At 41.1% G+C, this 17,424-nt stretch overlaps 1 protein-coding gene across 1 annotated transcript; it reads left to right on the forward strand.

The window, feature by feature from the left end:
- Positions 1 to 4,111: 4,111 nt before the first annotated feature.
- LOC124119015 (extensin-3-like) lies at positions 4,112 to 5,104 on the forward strand. The gene has a single exon (XM_046481368.2). The coding sequence runs from the start codon at positions 4,112 to 4,114 to the stop codon at positions 5,102 to 5,104; it is 993 nt and encodes a 330-aa protein (XP_046337324.2).
- The last annotated feature ends 12,320 nt before the right edge of the window (positions 5,105 to 17,424 follow it).

Raw genomic sequence — 17,424 nt, forward strand, 5'->3', positions numbered from 1 at the left:
CAGACATATTCTTAAGGCCACACCATTGTATTGCTATACTTTGGGGGTTGCTTAAAAGTCGGCCAAAGTTGTATTGGCTAATTACTCCATTATCGGAGACCATACCTACATATCATTGATGCAACATACACACATGGCATTAATGAACAATCATCAACCAAGAACGTGCACCATAATTATGTGATTCGGAGTAAATCGCTTGAAAACCAGAAAGTGGAGCTGTGTGTAACCGTCGCTGATCTAGATAACATGTAAAAGAGCAATCGTTAAACGAAATAAGATTTGAAACGTATCAAATACTTCTAGCTATCGTGATACAACTTTCCATCTGTCGGCATAGCGTTTACATTTATAGGACAGTACTATATTTAAGTAAATACCACTTAACAATGTCACTGTTCATCGCATTTAAAGCAGACACGTTGGTTAAAGTAGACCTCTTCTCCCCATACTCTCAACAGTCTCACAAGTGTTCGGGCCGACTTGACCCGGGCTGTCAAAATCAACTTTAAACACACAGATGTAACATCAAATGTGTTTACATCTATAGACTAGTTTTATATCTACCTATATACCATTTTATAATGTCACGGTACATTGCATTGAACGAAAACTGATCCGTTAAAGTCAAACACTTTTACTGTATTTTCTTAAGCAAATCTTTGTCAGAAGTGTTCGTTCCGACTTGGTCCGGGCTATCAAAATCAACTTTAAACACACATATGTATCATCAAATGTGTTTACATCTGTAGATTAGTATTATATCTACCTATATACCACTTTATAATGTCTCAGATCGCGGTATTTAAAGAAAACAAGGGGCTCAAAGTGAAGCCCTTTTCCCTCTCCATTCTCAACATAGTCTCCATCAAAAGTGTTTGGCTTGTGTTGGGTCCGACTTGGTCCGGACTGTCAAAATCAACTTTAAACACACATATGTATCTTCAAATGCTTTTACATCTATAGATTAGTATTATATCTATATCTTTATACTACTTTATGTCACAGATCGCGGTATTTAAAGAGAGTAAGGTGCTCAAAGTGAAGTCCTTTTCCCTCTACATTCTAAACATAGACTCTATCAGAAGTGTTTGGCTCAATTCTCATATTGTTTCCACATCATTATAATACACCTGTTTTAAAATAAACTTGTTATAATGTGCCTTCTCTGTATGTTGAATGTACTTATGTGTTTTGTACTTATTGTTCATATATTTTGTAGTTTGTGATAGTGTAATATTGCCACTGTTTCTTCATGGAATGTTACGCAATACATATCTAATCTTCAACATCTTTGTTGTATGATAGTTTGTTACAGTTGTGTACGGGGGCAAGGTTGGCCAAAGTCGCCTTAGGGGCTGCAATTCGCAGTAGTGTCCCTTGGGCACGCCAGAAACCTATGACACTGTGTTCGAATCCCGGTTCGCCCCGATTATGTTGTCAGCACTATACCCGTGCTCATGGGTTTCACCAAAGTGGTGAACGTCTAAGACCTGCATCACTTCGGGCTTTCCTCCACCATCAAGCTGACACGCCGTGATATAACTGGAAATATACTATTCAAAGCGGCGTTAAACCCATCTCACTCACTCACTTCTCTTGTGTACGGTTCCGTTTGGTTAACTGGGTTTGTGTTGTGATTACCTCCGGTTTAAATTTGAAGTATGTTTAGAAGAATTATGCTTCAGGAAAATAATTGCAAACTAAGGGCCAACATGTTGAATTCCAATGTATCCAGAAGCAAAGAACTTATACGGGCGTATAATCTCTGCAGGAAGTTAAAACAACTGTCAATACAATAAACCATGCAGAACCGTAAACCGGTGTATGAAAACGGTATGAATCATATTTTACATACAGTGAACTACTTGAAACTGTGCTCAAATCTGCACAGCAAGCACCATACATGTGATTGTGAAGACAACTTATTACAAATTTCTGATATCAAACCCGTTGTTTTACATGTGTTGTTTATTGAGTCATGCTTCATAGAAGCCTGGTATTTAATCGTGTTGAACAATAAGTTGCAATGGCAGTGTAAAGGGAGAAAGACAGTGCGCATTACATGCTTGACCTGAATTCCTCCTAAGGGAGATAATCACTCACTCTCAGTGATACAGCTTGAATAAGATACGATGTAGAGCATTGCAAGGTCACGGTGATAAAGCTCTATACTACACACAGAGCTAAAGGAGATAATCGATCAATGCGCAATAGTTTATTCTTACAAAACATAGACCGGTCAGCTTTAGCGAAAGGCGATATACATTCTTCGAAAAAAGAAACGCACAGGTAGATTTGTAGTAAATTTATTGTACCTAATAAAGTCGATATATTTGATTTAATATCATAGATACAAATATGAAATTTTGAAGTCCGATAGTCACATGTACATGTTGTCGTTGTACAAAGGCATTGAACTGTCCATTGTCATGTCACATAAGACCTAGCCGCAAGGGTGCGCTGAACTCAGTGTCTTGTGTGACCGCCCTTGGCAGCAATCACGGCTCTGCATGTCACCATCTGCCAATATACAAAACAGAATAATACATCAAGATGGCAGTTTCCATGTAACGATTAAGTATTTCGAAGCAACTTAAATATATTTTCAATATCTAAATATATCTATCTTTAATTTGCTTAGAAATACTTAATCTTTACATGAAAACTGCTATCTTGATGTATTATAATGTATTCTATATTGCCAGATTGTGATTAATTGTTACCAGATGGCTCCAGATGGGGAAGCAGACGACACTTTCCAACAATGGGGAACAGGGTAAAAATATAAGAAGGCTGGTTATCATCGAGCAGACGACTCACCAGTCTAAGATGTATTGAAAAAATACACAATTAATTCTCAACCTTATCTAATGTTAATTCAACAATTTACCATATACCTATCAGTGGGATATTCTGTTAATAATCTCTCATAATTCTATTGAATGGTTCTGTACATTCTATCAATGTTTATTTGTACAAAGCTGTTTTATGTATGTACAGAAGTGAGACATTAATAAATTATTGTCTGTCTGTCTACAATGTATACCATACAATTAAACCGATTACACAGATGCTTCACTTTGAGCTCCTTGTTTTCTTTAAATACCGAGATCTGAGACACTACAAAGTGATATATAGGTAGATATTATACTAGTTGATAGATGTGAAACCATTTGATGTTACATCTGTGAGGTTTAGTTGATTTTGACAGCCCGGGCCAAGTCGGAACGAACACTTCTGACAAAGATTTTCTTAAGAAAATACAGTAAAAGTGATGGACTTTAACGGATCAGTTTTCTTTCAATGCGATGTACCGTGACATTATAAAGTGGTATATAGGTAGATATAATACTTGTCTATAGATGTAAACACATTTGATGTTACATCTGTGAGTTTATAGTTGATTTTGACAGCCCGGGCCAAGCCTGACCGAGCACAGACCAATCACTTCTAATAAAGGACGTTGAGAATTTAGAGGGAAATTGGCTTCCCTTTTTAGCACCGTTTTTTCTTTAAATACTGCAACATGAGGCACTTAAGTGATATTTAGGTAGATATAATACTAGTCTCTAGGTGTAAAGAATGTTCAGTAACTTTAGAAGTGTCAGGACATTTATTAACATGTGTCGTGTCAGCCCTATGACATTCGCGAATATCCACTTCCAGAAAACATCCTGTGTTGGTTTAACATGAATGAGTTAAGGTTAATTAGGGATGCCTAGCACGTTACTTAATGAAAGAAGAGTAGTCAAAACACTGTCGTTTCCTGCCCTGGACATCACACCCCTACACGCTAAGGTCGGTGAGAAACCTTCTCATCAAAGAAAACACACATTCAAGACCCTCAGTTTTCGTGATTATACGGATGCGGTAATTATTATATCACAAATAAAGTGTTGTGGACCCACGGATGGACTCCTGTGTTTGGAGGACAGATATCCTAAACCTAACAGTCTGTGATACATGGTGGAGAATCCGGGTATGGAGGGAATCATGTCTATCCTTAAATCCCTCAAAGTAAAGTTGGACAGAATACAGGAGGAGCGACACAACTCAACAACTGATTTCCAACCCTCCCCAAACAAGGCTTTCCTCCATCTTCCTCCCAATGGTCTCCCCCTCCCCTTTCTATTCCACCACCTCCCATCTTCCCAACCCCACTGTACCATTCCACCACCTCCCATCTTCCCACCCCCACTGTACCATTCCACCACCTCCCATCTTCCCACCCCCACTGTACCATTCCACCACCTCCCATCTTCCCACCTCCACTGTACCATTCCACCACCTCCCATCTTCCCACCCCCACTGTACCATTCCACCACCTCCCATCTTCCCACCCCGACTGTACCATTCCACCACCTCCCATCTTCCCACCCCGACTGTACCATTCCACCACCTCCCATCTTCCCACCCCCACTGTACCATTCCACCACCTCCCATCTTCCCACCCCCACTGTACCATTCCACCACCTCCCATCTTCCCACCCCCACTGTACCATTCCACCACCTCCCATCTTCCCATCCCCACTGTACCATTCCACCACCTCCCATCTTCCCATCCCCACTGTACCATTCCACCACCTCCCATCTTCCCACCCCCACTGTACCATTCCACCACCTCCCATCTTCCCACGCCCTCTGTACCATTCCACCACCTCCCATCTTCCCACCCCCACTGTACCATTCCACCACCTCCCATCTTCCCACCCCCTCTGTACCATTCCACCACCTCCCATCTTCCCACCCCCACTGTACCATTCCACCACCTCCCATCTTCCCACCCCCACTGTACCATTCCACCACCTCCCATCTTCCCACCCCGACTGTACCATACCACCACCTCCCATCTTCCCACCCCGACTGTACCATTCCACCACCTCCCATCTTCCCACCCCCACTGTACCATTCCACCACCTCCCATCTTCCCACCCCCACTGTACCATTCCACCACCTCCCATCTTCCCACCTCCACTGTACCATTCCACCACCTCCCATCTTCCCACCCCCACTGTACCATTCCACCACCTCCCATCTTCCCAACCCCACTGTACCATTCCACCACCTCCCATCTTCCCACCCCCACTGTTATACCATCTGAGTCCCCAGGAGTGTCGCCTCAATCCACCCACCCCTGTTAATTACTTTCCGTCACCACTTAACGCTTTCTTTGTACCTGTATACAATTATCTGTCCCTTTTCCTTTTTCTCTCAGCTGTAGCATACACCTGTGTGTATATGTCCCGTCAACTTAGTAGCCTGTGCCCCTTCCCGACGTTTAGTAATATGCACTAAAATATCTCAATTTGATAAGGGCGTTGTTTCACTGCTATTTGATGTTTGCAGGTGTGTTTCAAGAACGTCTGAGATCGGCTCGTAATGTTTTGTTTGTCATGAGCAGTAGTGTAAGAGAAATATTATGCGCCTGAAATTGAATATGTTTATGATAAATGTAATGATGTTTATGATATATGTAGCAGGACTTGGAGTCATCCCACAGATGACATCCTTACCTTGTCAGCTTGCTGACGGGGTTAACCTCTTTGGTCATGTGGACAAGGCGTCCGGCCTCTGATCAGAAGGTCCATGGTTCGAATCCCATCACGGGACTCTGAAATTTAATGGCCGCTACATATATGTTTATGATGTGTATGAGGATGCTCGTAAATCGGATATGATGTATAAATAAGTTGTGTAGTTAACTTGAATGGTGTGATGAGAGTAGATGAGAGACAGGTAGAAGGAAGGGAGAGAGATCAAAGTACGTGCGAGAGAGAGAGAAAAAAGAGACAGACAGACAGAGAGTCACAGAGAGAGAGAGAGCATTTACATGTGGGTTGCTAATCTACCATCAGAATGATAGAAAGAATGGAATGAAATGATGACAAGTTACCTGTGAGCAACTGTGTGACACCTAATCGTCGTACCGCCTCCGTGGTCTAATGGTAGAGCGTCCGCCCGGAGAGCGGAAGGTCCGGGGTTCGATCCCCGACCGCGTCATACCAAAAGACGTTAAAAGATGGTACTTGTTGTTGCCCTGTCTGGCGCTCGGCTTTAAGGGGCTAAAACAAGGACTGGTCGGCTCGGAGTCAGTATACTGTGTCTGAGTGGGGTAATCATGTTAAACTGCGGCATGGTATCTCAGTGGGCTAGCACTATAAATCGGCATCAGTCCGGACTAGTACAAGCAGCCACACACACACATACACGTGCATGCACGTCGCTATATAAGTGCAATAATCTTGGACGCGACGTTAAACCCCATTTCACCTCACCTCACCTTAATCGTCGTGTGTATTATTAGTGACTGTGAATTGGTACATGGCACCTTACCATGATTCCTGTAAAGTTCTATTTTATAAATATATTTTCAGGTATTTCTATCTCACTACTCAGTGTAAACATATTTATGTAAACATGTTATTTATACCTGGTGTATTTCATTTTTTATCCATGTACTTGACGTAATCTGGTGTCAATTACCACATTGTAATGTGCCGTCTGTTGCAGCAATCGGGTTCACAACATATATCTGTCTGCTTTCCTATTGTAAAAATATTGTTATTATCATACTAACTTATGGATTAATAATATACAGCTTACCGTGGATGTTGTTCAATTTTAATATGAATTCATCATTTAAACTTTGTGAATCAACCGTGGTTGATACTAATCCTTGTATAATTTGTCACATCAGAACAATCTGAATGGTATGGCTATACCGTCTCTACCCTATTGTATTAGTTTTATAACCTTTTTTTATGCTTTAGTATTTAACTTGTATCATGTATATTGTAATTTAACCCCTACCTCATTCACAATGATGTATACGGACGTGGGACACGTCCTTCTTTACAGAAAGGGCGTATATCGTAGGCAGTTTGGCAGAGTATAGGTTTTAACAGGGAGTTTATATACAAATATATATGATAAATATTCACAGCACTGGCCAAAACAAATTATAACAGCAGCTGGGCTATTATTACTATGGCCAACAGCACGGAGTCGTGTGCAGGTCAGTGGCTTCTGTGGATGAGGTGCGGGATACTGCAGGCTGACCAGAGAGGTATCGTATTCGATATGTGGCAGCTAGTCAGTCATTTGACAGGTTAAAATGAGAATATTTTCTGTTGGTCGGGACTTGACCTTCGGACAGCGGCTAGGCAGGTTGGCTCTCTGACGCCTCTGATATGCTGCCTGGCCATGTCTGTCCCATTACCACAATCGTGATTATACAGATGCTGTAATTATTATATCACAAATAAAGTGTTGTGGATCCACGGATGGACTCCCAAACCTAACAGATATCCCAAACCTAACAGCCCCGGGATACTTCGTCTGTGTGACAGACGGGTTTCTAAAATGGACAATTTTAGATTTTCCCTATTGATCTCTAACAAACGTGAATGGACAGCGTGACAATTGTGGCACAAACGCGACTGGATGGTTTGACTATTGTGGCACAAACGTGACTAGATGCGTGACTATTGGGGCACAAACGTGACTAGAAAGCGTGACTATTGGGGCACAAACGTGACTAGATAGCGTGACTATTGGGGCACAAACGTGACTAGATGGTGTGTCTATTGGGGCACAAACGTGACTAGATAGCGTGACTATTGGGGCACAAACGTGACTAGATGGCGTGACTATTGGGGCACAAACGTGACTAGATGCGTGACTATTGGGGCACAAACGTGACTAGATGGCGTGTCTATTGGGGCACAAACGTGACTAGATGGCGTGACTATTGGGGCACAAACGTGACTAGATGGCGTGTCTATTGGGGCACAAACGTGACTAGATAGCGTGACTATTGGGGCACAAACGTGACTAGATAGCGTGACTATTGGGGCACAAACGTGACTAGATGGCGTGACTATTGTGGCACAAACGTGACTAGATAGCGTGACTATTGGGGCACAAACGTGACTAGATGGCGTGACTATTGGGGCACAAACGTGACTGGACAACGTGACTATTGGGGCACAAACGTGACTAGATGGTGTGTCTATTGGGGCACAAACGTGACTAGATGGTGTGTCTATTGGGGCACAAACGTGACTAGATGGCGTGACTATTGGGGCACAAACGTGACTAGATGGCGTGACTATTGGGGCACAAACGTGACAGAGACGGTGTGACTATTGGGGCACAAACGTGAGAAGATGGTGTGACTTGGGACACAAACGTGACTAGATGGCGTGAATATTGTGGCACAAACATGACTAGATGGCGTGAATATTGGGGCACAAACGTGACTGGACAACGTGACTATTGGGGCACAAACGTGACAGAGATGGCGTGACTATTGTGGCACAAACGTGACTAGATGGCGTGACTATTGTGGCACAAACGTGACTGGACAACGTGACTATTGTGGCACAAACGTGACTGGACAACGTGACTGGACAACGTGACTATTGAGGCACAACCGTGACTGGACAGCGTGACTATTGTGGCACAAACTTATTTGAGCAACACCAAGTATGTAAAACATCTAACAGTAAACTGAGATCAGCTTCATCCTCAGCTAACACCGCTAAATCATCCGCATATGCTAATGATGCAACATTAAAATTGTCTACAGTTACACCAATATTAAGACTGTTGAGAGTATGTAATAAATTATTTATGAACAAGTCAAAAAGCAAGGGAGATAACAAACACCCCTTTTTTAAGCCACGGTTTACCGTGAACCAGGAAGTAAAGAAACCATTCACTCGAACGCTGCATTTAACACCCTTGTATAATGATTGCAAGGCAGGTAACGTTTTGCCTTCAATACCATTATGAGAAAGTTTATCTCATAAAATGTTTCTATTTACACAATCGTAAGCTTTCTTAAAATCTATGAATGCAACACATACAACCACACCGCCTCGCGGATTGTTATCTCTGTAATTTACATAAACACAATAACCGGGGGGCACTGTTGCAACAAACTTCAAGATGACAAAAAATGTCAAACTGTGAACAAAAATCAATCAATTTAGCATTATCCAACTCACTCCTTAAACCATTAATGTTCCACGACATAAACGCAAAATGTTTAATAAATTGACAGTGAAAACCTGATCATCAATAATCAGTTTATCAAACCGCAGAACCGCTCTACTATTACCTGCCCTGGCTTTCGTCATCATAGGTTTAAGGTTTTTCCGCTTTGCCCTGACCAATCTTGAAAAATCATCCGTAATCCACATATTGAAATTCTTAAGTTTCTTTGCCGCTTTGCCGTGATATTTCAATATTAGTAACTGTTGAATTACATAAAATATATGGCAAATATATACAAAACATATACATAAAAATTAATATAACATGTGAAGTATCTGTTCATTAATTGTGCACTGTCACAATACCATACCAAATGACATGAAATGTCGTGAATGTAATTTGGAGGAATAACAAAATATATAATTTAAATCAATTTTTTGTTTAGAAGTACACAGGATATCTGAAAGTACCAAGCAAATATCTTACTAGCTATGACTGGGCGTATCAGCTATCGTATATGGTAATTGTGTCGTGTGGTAAAACAGTAGATCCCTTCGACACGCAAATGATAATGCCGAACCGTTGTGCATATTTATGAACAGATGACGTGTCGTGTCAGGCAAACGGTTGATGTTTAGCTTCATTACTTGTGCATTGATCACTGAAGCTGCTGCTGAGGATCATATTGTTATCTGTTCACGGGTGAACCAGATTGAACTAAACTGAAGGCAAAAGAAAAGATACACCTATGTTAGATGTTGGCTTCAAATGAAACAAACAAGAAAAGGTTATTCGATGCGATGTATTTAATACGGATATCATAGGCAATACTAAAAGCCTCATGTCAATGAATATCTGCCTAGCAACGTTTTGATAATGATTGTCATTTTTCTTTTTCAAATCCAATTTTCAAGTGTAAACTTCCTTCTGCCCGACGTTTGGTTCAGAAACTTTATCATGTAATTATAAAATGTCCAGGTCCAATGTCCAACTATGTATGACAGTCTCGCGCATATGCGTTCCAACTCATTTTTATCTGATTTAGAACATCGGAAAGTGGTAAGGGACTGGCCATGTATTATAGATGTTTGATTGTGGCTTGAAATGAAACAAATTATTCGATGGTTATTTGATGGGATGTATTCAATACGGGTATCATAGGCAATACTAAATGCCTCTATCAATGAGTATATGCCTAGCAACGTTTTGATAATGATTGTCGTGGGGTTTTTCATATCCAATTTTCAAGTGTAAACTTCCTTCTGCCGGACGTTTGGTTCAAATAGTTAAAATGTCCAATATACAAGACAATCTCGCGTTCCAACTTATTTTTTATCTGATTTAGAACATGGGAAAGTGGTAAGGGACTGGTCATGTATTATAGAGAGGGGGGAGGGGTTGGTGTTAGGTTAGGTTGGTGACTACATAGCGTGACTATTGTGGCACACACGTCACCAGATAGCGTGACTATTGTGGCACACACGTCACTAGATAGCGTGACTATTGTGGCACAAACGTGACTAGATGGTGTGACTATTGTGGCACAAACGTGACTACATAGCGTGACTATTGTGGCCTAAGCGTGACTAGATGGCGTGACTATTGTGGTACAAACGTGACTAGATTGTATGACTATTGGGGCACAAACGTAATGAGATTAAAGTGGCTCGAAAATTGGTCAGGAGCCTCGTCTTCATTTATTTTTTCTTCAGACTTCGGGTTGGACGAGAGTAATACCATGTTGTCGGACAAAAAGCGGTAAAATCAACTTAAATAACTTCCGGATGTATACTTAGGGTTACCCAAACATGGGAGAAAACTTAATAAAGGCTTAGCGAATACTGGCGAAGTAATTTTTCTCAAATGGTTTCTTGGAATCTGGTTGAAGCGCACATTCTGACTTTGCTACAATCTGACATTCATGACACAGTATACTGAATCCGAGCCGACCAGTCCTTGTTCTTAGCCCCTTAATGCCGAGGGCCAGACAGGGTAACAACAAGTACCATCTTTCAACGTCTTTGATATGAAGGAGCCGGAGATCGAACCCCTGACCTTCCGCTCTCCGGGCAGACGCTCTACCACTAGACCACGGAGGCGGTCTTGTATTACACGTCTTGTACACGTCTTGTAAACGTTAAGAAACCGGGTGAGTATCATAGCTCTGGGGTGTATTAGAAACCCTGTTTGTATAAGAGAACAGGTAGATATTGGAGACCAGATATCTATTAGAGAACGAGTGTTGATAAGATGCCCGATGTGTACCAGAAGCCTACATTTCTGCTACCCTGGTTTCTACCCCGTGTCCATTATAGGACATACGGTATATATAATTATACGCTATATGTCCGTCCCGTGTTTCTACACCCAGAAGAGTGAGTGAGTATGGTTTTACGCCGCTTTTAGCAATATTCCAGCAATATCAAGGCGGGGGACACCAGAAATGGGTTTCACACATTGTACCCATGTCGGGAATCGAACCCGGGTCTTCGGCGTGACGAGCGAACGCTTTAACCACTAGGCTACCCGGCCGCCCCTACACCCGGAAGAGTACTAGCATGCATGCTTCACATTGTTGAAATAGGCGTGTTACCCATGAGGAACTTTGTTCGCCTGATAATGAATATAATATGAGGATAAATTGTATTAGGAAGTATTGGTTAACCAAACTGAGGAAAACGTGTGAACAACGTTTCGCAAACGTGCGATTGCATTAAAGTGAATATGTTTCAAATTGTTAGCTCACCTGGACCAAAGGTCAATAAGAATATGTTTCAAATTGTTAGCTCACCTGGACCAAAAGTCAATATAAAGTTACGCCATGGCGTGCTTGTCCATCTGTTGTACTCGAAGCCGCTGACGGCAGCGGTGGCGTCGGACTTTCAACTGCCACGTACACCGTTCGATATATTCTAGAAAGTGAAAGAGTTTCGGTGCAGCTATCTTTCAAAACCTCTTTGCGAATTAATTTGCAGATCGAATTTATATATTTGATAACTTGAATGATGATGTTAGGTTGTCCGATTTTACTCATATACTGATGGTTAAAATATAAGCATAAACTGAATACGTGTTAGTCACATGCCAATTCAAAGTATTCTTCATTAGTTTGCAGTGAAATGTAAACATGGAAAAACTATGGTTTGTTGTTTGTTTGTTGTTTAACGCCGCACTCAGCAACATTGTAGCTACATGACGGAGGTCTGTAAGTAATCGAGTCTGGACCAGACAATCCAGTGATTGACATCATGAGCATCATTGAGATACGATGACATATGCATCAACCAAGTCAGCGAGCCTGACCACCCGATCCCGTTAGTCGCCTCTTACGACAAGCAAAGTCGTCTTTTACGGCAAGCATGGGTTGCTGAAGACCTATTCTGGCAACACGCAACATGTTAATGGCTAGATGCGATACAATACATACACGTTCAACAGACGTTTTCTTTCCATGTTTCTGTTCTGTCTATTGTTAGTATTTTTAAACCAACAAGTATTATCAGGTACAGTAAACTACGTTTATAACGAACACGCTTATAACGAACTGAGCGATACAACGAACATATTTTTAAGTCCCGGCCATTTGTTGTATATATGCTGTATACATATGCTTATAACGAACTACGGTTATTACGAACTAAAATCAGTGGTCCCTTTGAGTTCGTTACAACCGTAGTTTACTGTAAATATCTTTGGACTAAAGCATTAAGCTGGGTTGATCACAGACCAGGAAAGGGAACGGACACAAAGAGTAAGGTCCCTTTGAAATGATGACGTCAGTAGTGGGAGATATATACTCAACAATGTCACAGGAACTTTTGTGGTTCAGTATATGAAGTGACTGGGAAAGAAATGAGTTATTTTCGGTGTTTATTCCTTCTCTCTTTGATCTCTAAACGTCCGATCCAATGATTAAAGTCTGTGGCTATATGATACGAATACCAGGAACCTTTAAGAGTGCTACCGTTGGTTGGAAACGCTCATAAAATATTAATCTTACCTCAACATACGAGCGTAACGACCAATGGGAGACAACTCGTGGCTCACTGCTGGTTGACGTTGACAGTTTCAGCGGGTCGTGTGCATTCAGCGGGTAGTGCGTTCAGCGGATATGCGACCCTCATGGTTTATTCTCCCTGTACTATTTGACTGTACGATAAACAACTCCCACTCGCCATATATTTCTTAAATATTAGGCTTTGTATTTGTCAAGAGTTGACTTTGGACGTTCATAATGTTCATGCCATCTTATAAAGCTCGATCGCGTTCGGGACCAATGAAGATCCGGGTTAGAATTTGTCTCAAGCAAGCCATGCTTGTCGTAAAATGGGTTTAACAGGATTGAGTGGTCAGGTTCGTTGGCTTGGTAGATGTATGCCATGGCATCGTATCCCAAATTCGTAGATCGATGCTAATGATGTCAATTACTGGATTGTCTGATCCAGACTAGATTATTTACAGACCGCTGTCAGATAGCTGGAATATTGCAGTTTGTTGCATGAAACAACAAACAAAGCCATGACTAGGTAACGTAATAATAATAATAATCAAGTCAATGTAACATTAAGTTTCCTTCAACATTTCGTTACATGCCGGTGGTCTAGTGGATAAAGCATCTCCCCGGAGAGTTGAAGGTCGTCGGTTCTATTCCCGGTCGCGTCATACCAAAAGACCAGGGTCCACTTGCACAAAGCGATCTTAGCGCTAAGACTATTGTAAGCCTATGTTAAAGTATCGGAGTTACGATCATCTTAGCGCTAAGATCGCTTTGTGCAAGTGGGCCCTGGTTAAAGTATGGTACTTGTTGTTACCCTGCCTGGCGCTCGGGATAATGGGGATAAAACAAGGACTGGTTCACTCAGAGTCAGTATAGCTAATAAAACCGACACAGTACAAGTACACGTCGATATACAAATGCAATAATCTAGTATACATCATAGTGGTGGGACGATTCACCGATGCATCGGTGGATCGCGATGTTTTGCTTATCGATCACAGTCGCACACTAAGTACAAAATATCGATTCTTACCTCAAATGTTTGCTTTAATAACTGTTATTCTAAACACTAATTAGTAATGAAAATTAGTAGTGAAAAACCTAAATATTTTCATCTGTTGTGTGCCATACTTGACACTGCCAACTGTAAATCATCAGCGTGCCAGGTATTTGGTCACCCTGTCTATGAAAAAGATGACGTACAGGCCACAGATAAGAGCACACGCAAGAATCGTGATACATATCGGATCGTGAGTAAGGTATTGTGATACATATCGGATCGTGATTAAGGTATTGTGATACGTATCGGATCGTGAGTAAGGTATTGTGATACATATCGGATCGTGAGTAAGGTATTGTGATACGTATCGGATCGTGAGTAAGGTATTGTGATACATATCGGATCGTGAGTAAGGTATTGTGATACATATCGGATCGTGAGTAAGGTATTGTGATACGTATCGGATCGTGAGTAAGGTATTGTGATACATATCGGATCGTACAGTTGGTGAGGGGCGGTCGGGTAGCCTAGTGGTTAAGGCGTTCGTTCGTCACGCCGAAGACCCGGGTTCGATTCCCGACATGGGTACAATGTGTGAAGCCCATTTCTGGTGTCCCCCGCCGTGATATTGCTGGAATATTGCTAAAAGCGGCGTAAAACCATATTCACTCACTCACTCACTCACAGTTGGTGCATCGTCTCACGCTAAACCACATTTCACCTAACCTCACCTCACCTCACCTAACCTAACCTAACCTCACCTCACCTCACCTCACCTTCCCATACTGATGGCCATGTAAAATATATGGATTACTGGTATTTTCTACTTATAAAGAGAACATGGTCTGCAAAACAAAAAATCGAATTAAACTGTTGTGATGAGTTGGACCTTTCGATGGTCCGAGCTCGCTCTACTGCCATACGACTTGATTCACAGCCCCGTGAAGATTCGGGGTCGTGTAGGTCTTCAGCAACCCATTCTTGCCGTAAAAGGTGACTTTCCTTGTCGAACTATCCTTTGCTGTAAGAGGCGACTAACGGGATCGGGTGGTCAGGCTCGCTGACTTGGTTGATGCATGTCATCGTATCCCAATTGCGTGGATCATGCTCATGATGTCAATCACTGGTTTGTCTGGAATATTACTGAGTGCGGCGGTAAACAACAAACAAATATTAAAAATGAAAGACGATACCAAAGATCCATCTTATTTGCAACATTTACTTTTATAGGTGGCAAGATGTTATGGGAATGGTGACCATCCGACCTAGACTCAAACATTCCCAACACCACTCCCACTTCAACCCCAAATCAGATTTCAGTCTTCACCGACATTTCCTCAAATATTTTTATTATTTTGAACAGCAGCTTCACCTGATACACAACGGTAGTTAAAAAGTATTGTCCAATGAAAGATCACGATGTGATCACGAGGGGTATTGCAAAGCAATACAGTGCGTGCGGTCCATGATGCTCGTGCAAATAATGCCGAAAGCTTTTGACTGGCTGTGCGCCAGTCACTTCAGACACAGCATATTATTTTCATGCCGCTTCACGCATTTTTTGTTGTTTTCTTTCTTTCGCAATGATCATTAATACATCTACATCATCTCACAGTGACATCAAACGGTAAATTATTCAAAGGTGATGTATTAGGACAGAAATGTCAAATTTTAGCCCCAAATAGAAAAAATCCTTTTGAAGAATATTGGGCATATCCATGTGACTGACAAGGATTGTGCTATTTCTAGCGCTTGCCAATGAAAGACATAAGCAGGCGAAACTGTAGGAACAAAGGTTCGATTTTCGGAGTTCAAGACAATGTATAACAATATGAACAGGTCCTTTGATCGAGACGAATGTTTCACCATAAGATTTAACTGCCTCAGGCGGTGGAGGGTGGTTGGGATTGGTCGTAGGGCTGTTTATTGTTTTGCACACACAAAAACAACCCATTTTATGTTACATGTTTTTCAGGTTGTGACATCTTTTGGATTAATGTAATGGTCATATAATTCTATTTTAAACATTTCGCACTCTTTTTACGAGGATAAACAATCCGATTTTAACAATACTGTGTTTGAAAAATTTTCACAAGTGCACTAAATTAATTCCCGGTGGATTGATAATATCATCTATCCCAAGGAATAGCATATGTACTCTATGATAGAGTTATTTGTTCCTGTAATCTGTCATATACGTTCGGGAACGTGTATATACAAGAGATATGACAAGGCAAACCTACATGTACAGTTCAGGTCACACCCCTTGCACGGGTCACGTGCAAACCGCCACGTCATCACAACATTCCGGCACGTATGCAGACTTGCGGCGTCACTTTTCATCTGACAGCAAAGAGTTGTCAATTTCAATCATGTGACGACTGCGTGATAACAATAATGCGTTTTCGTACACGAGAAAAGTGACTGTACGTCGGGTTCAGCATTTAATACTTTGTTTTTGACAAGTTTTAGAAGAATGGGGTTATTTTGACATTTTTGTTTAAATCAATTTCATTTTGCAACATTTTTGTGACATATATGTAAAACTTCTATGACATACAGGGAACACGTATGTGACATTAATAAAACCATTTATTATATGTATTTTATTAATTTTTACATTCCCTTTTTAAATTCCTTTCATTCTGTAAAATGTCAGCATTGCTAATAAACCCCCTCCACGACCCCAAAAACTGACAATTAGTCCCAGAAATTGTTTTATCTTAATTAAAAATATATATTTAAAAATCTAAAATAAAATGTAAATAGAGTCCTGATTTGTCAAGCTTAATCGTTAAGTCAATCTGGACCATATAGTATGATGCTCTTGGTGAGACTTTCACAAAAAGAAGTCCATGAAAATGCGGGAGTTTCTTCCTGGAACGAGTTATTCATGTATTGTTACCTTATATATGGTACATATACGTTTGTTGATACCATCCCATGGTAACGCTGACTGAGTACTGAGACATTTATAACAGAGTTATCTAACCTGGTAATGATCTAAACTATCAATTTCAGAAATGTTTCTCTCAGTGATCAGTTAACATTTTCATCAGAATATATGACACCGTCGTCACGATGATGATGATCATGATGATCACGATCTTGATCATCATGATTATGCATTTATGGTCACAGCAAAATACAGATGATGGTAATGATATGTATTTGTTTGTTAGTTTTTATTGTTTTGCTGTTGTTTTTAACGCCGCAATAAGCAATATTTCAACTCTATGCTGGCGGTCTGTAAATAATCGAGTCAGGACCAGACAAACAAGTGATTGACTTCATGAGCATCGATATGCGATGATGATGATGATTTTACATCTTAAGTGTTATCTACTATTTATTTTATACCCTCGTGTATTACGTTGTCTTTTATACACACGATCTACATCATCATCATCGTCGTCATCATCGT

Source organism: Haliotis rufescens, unplaced genomic scaffold (assembly GCF_023055435.1).
Source record: "Haliotis rufescens isolate VD_foot unplaced genomic scaffold, xgHalRufe1.0.p SCAF_39, whole genome shotgun sequence".
NCBI lineage: Eukaryota > Metazoa > Mollusca > Gastropoda > Lepetellida > Haliotidae > Haliotis > Haliotis rufescens.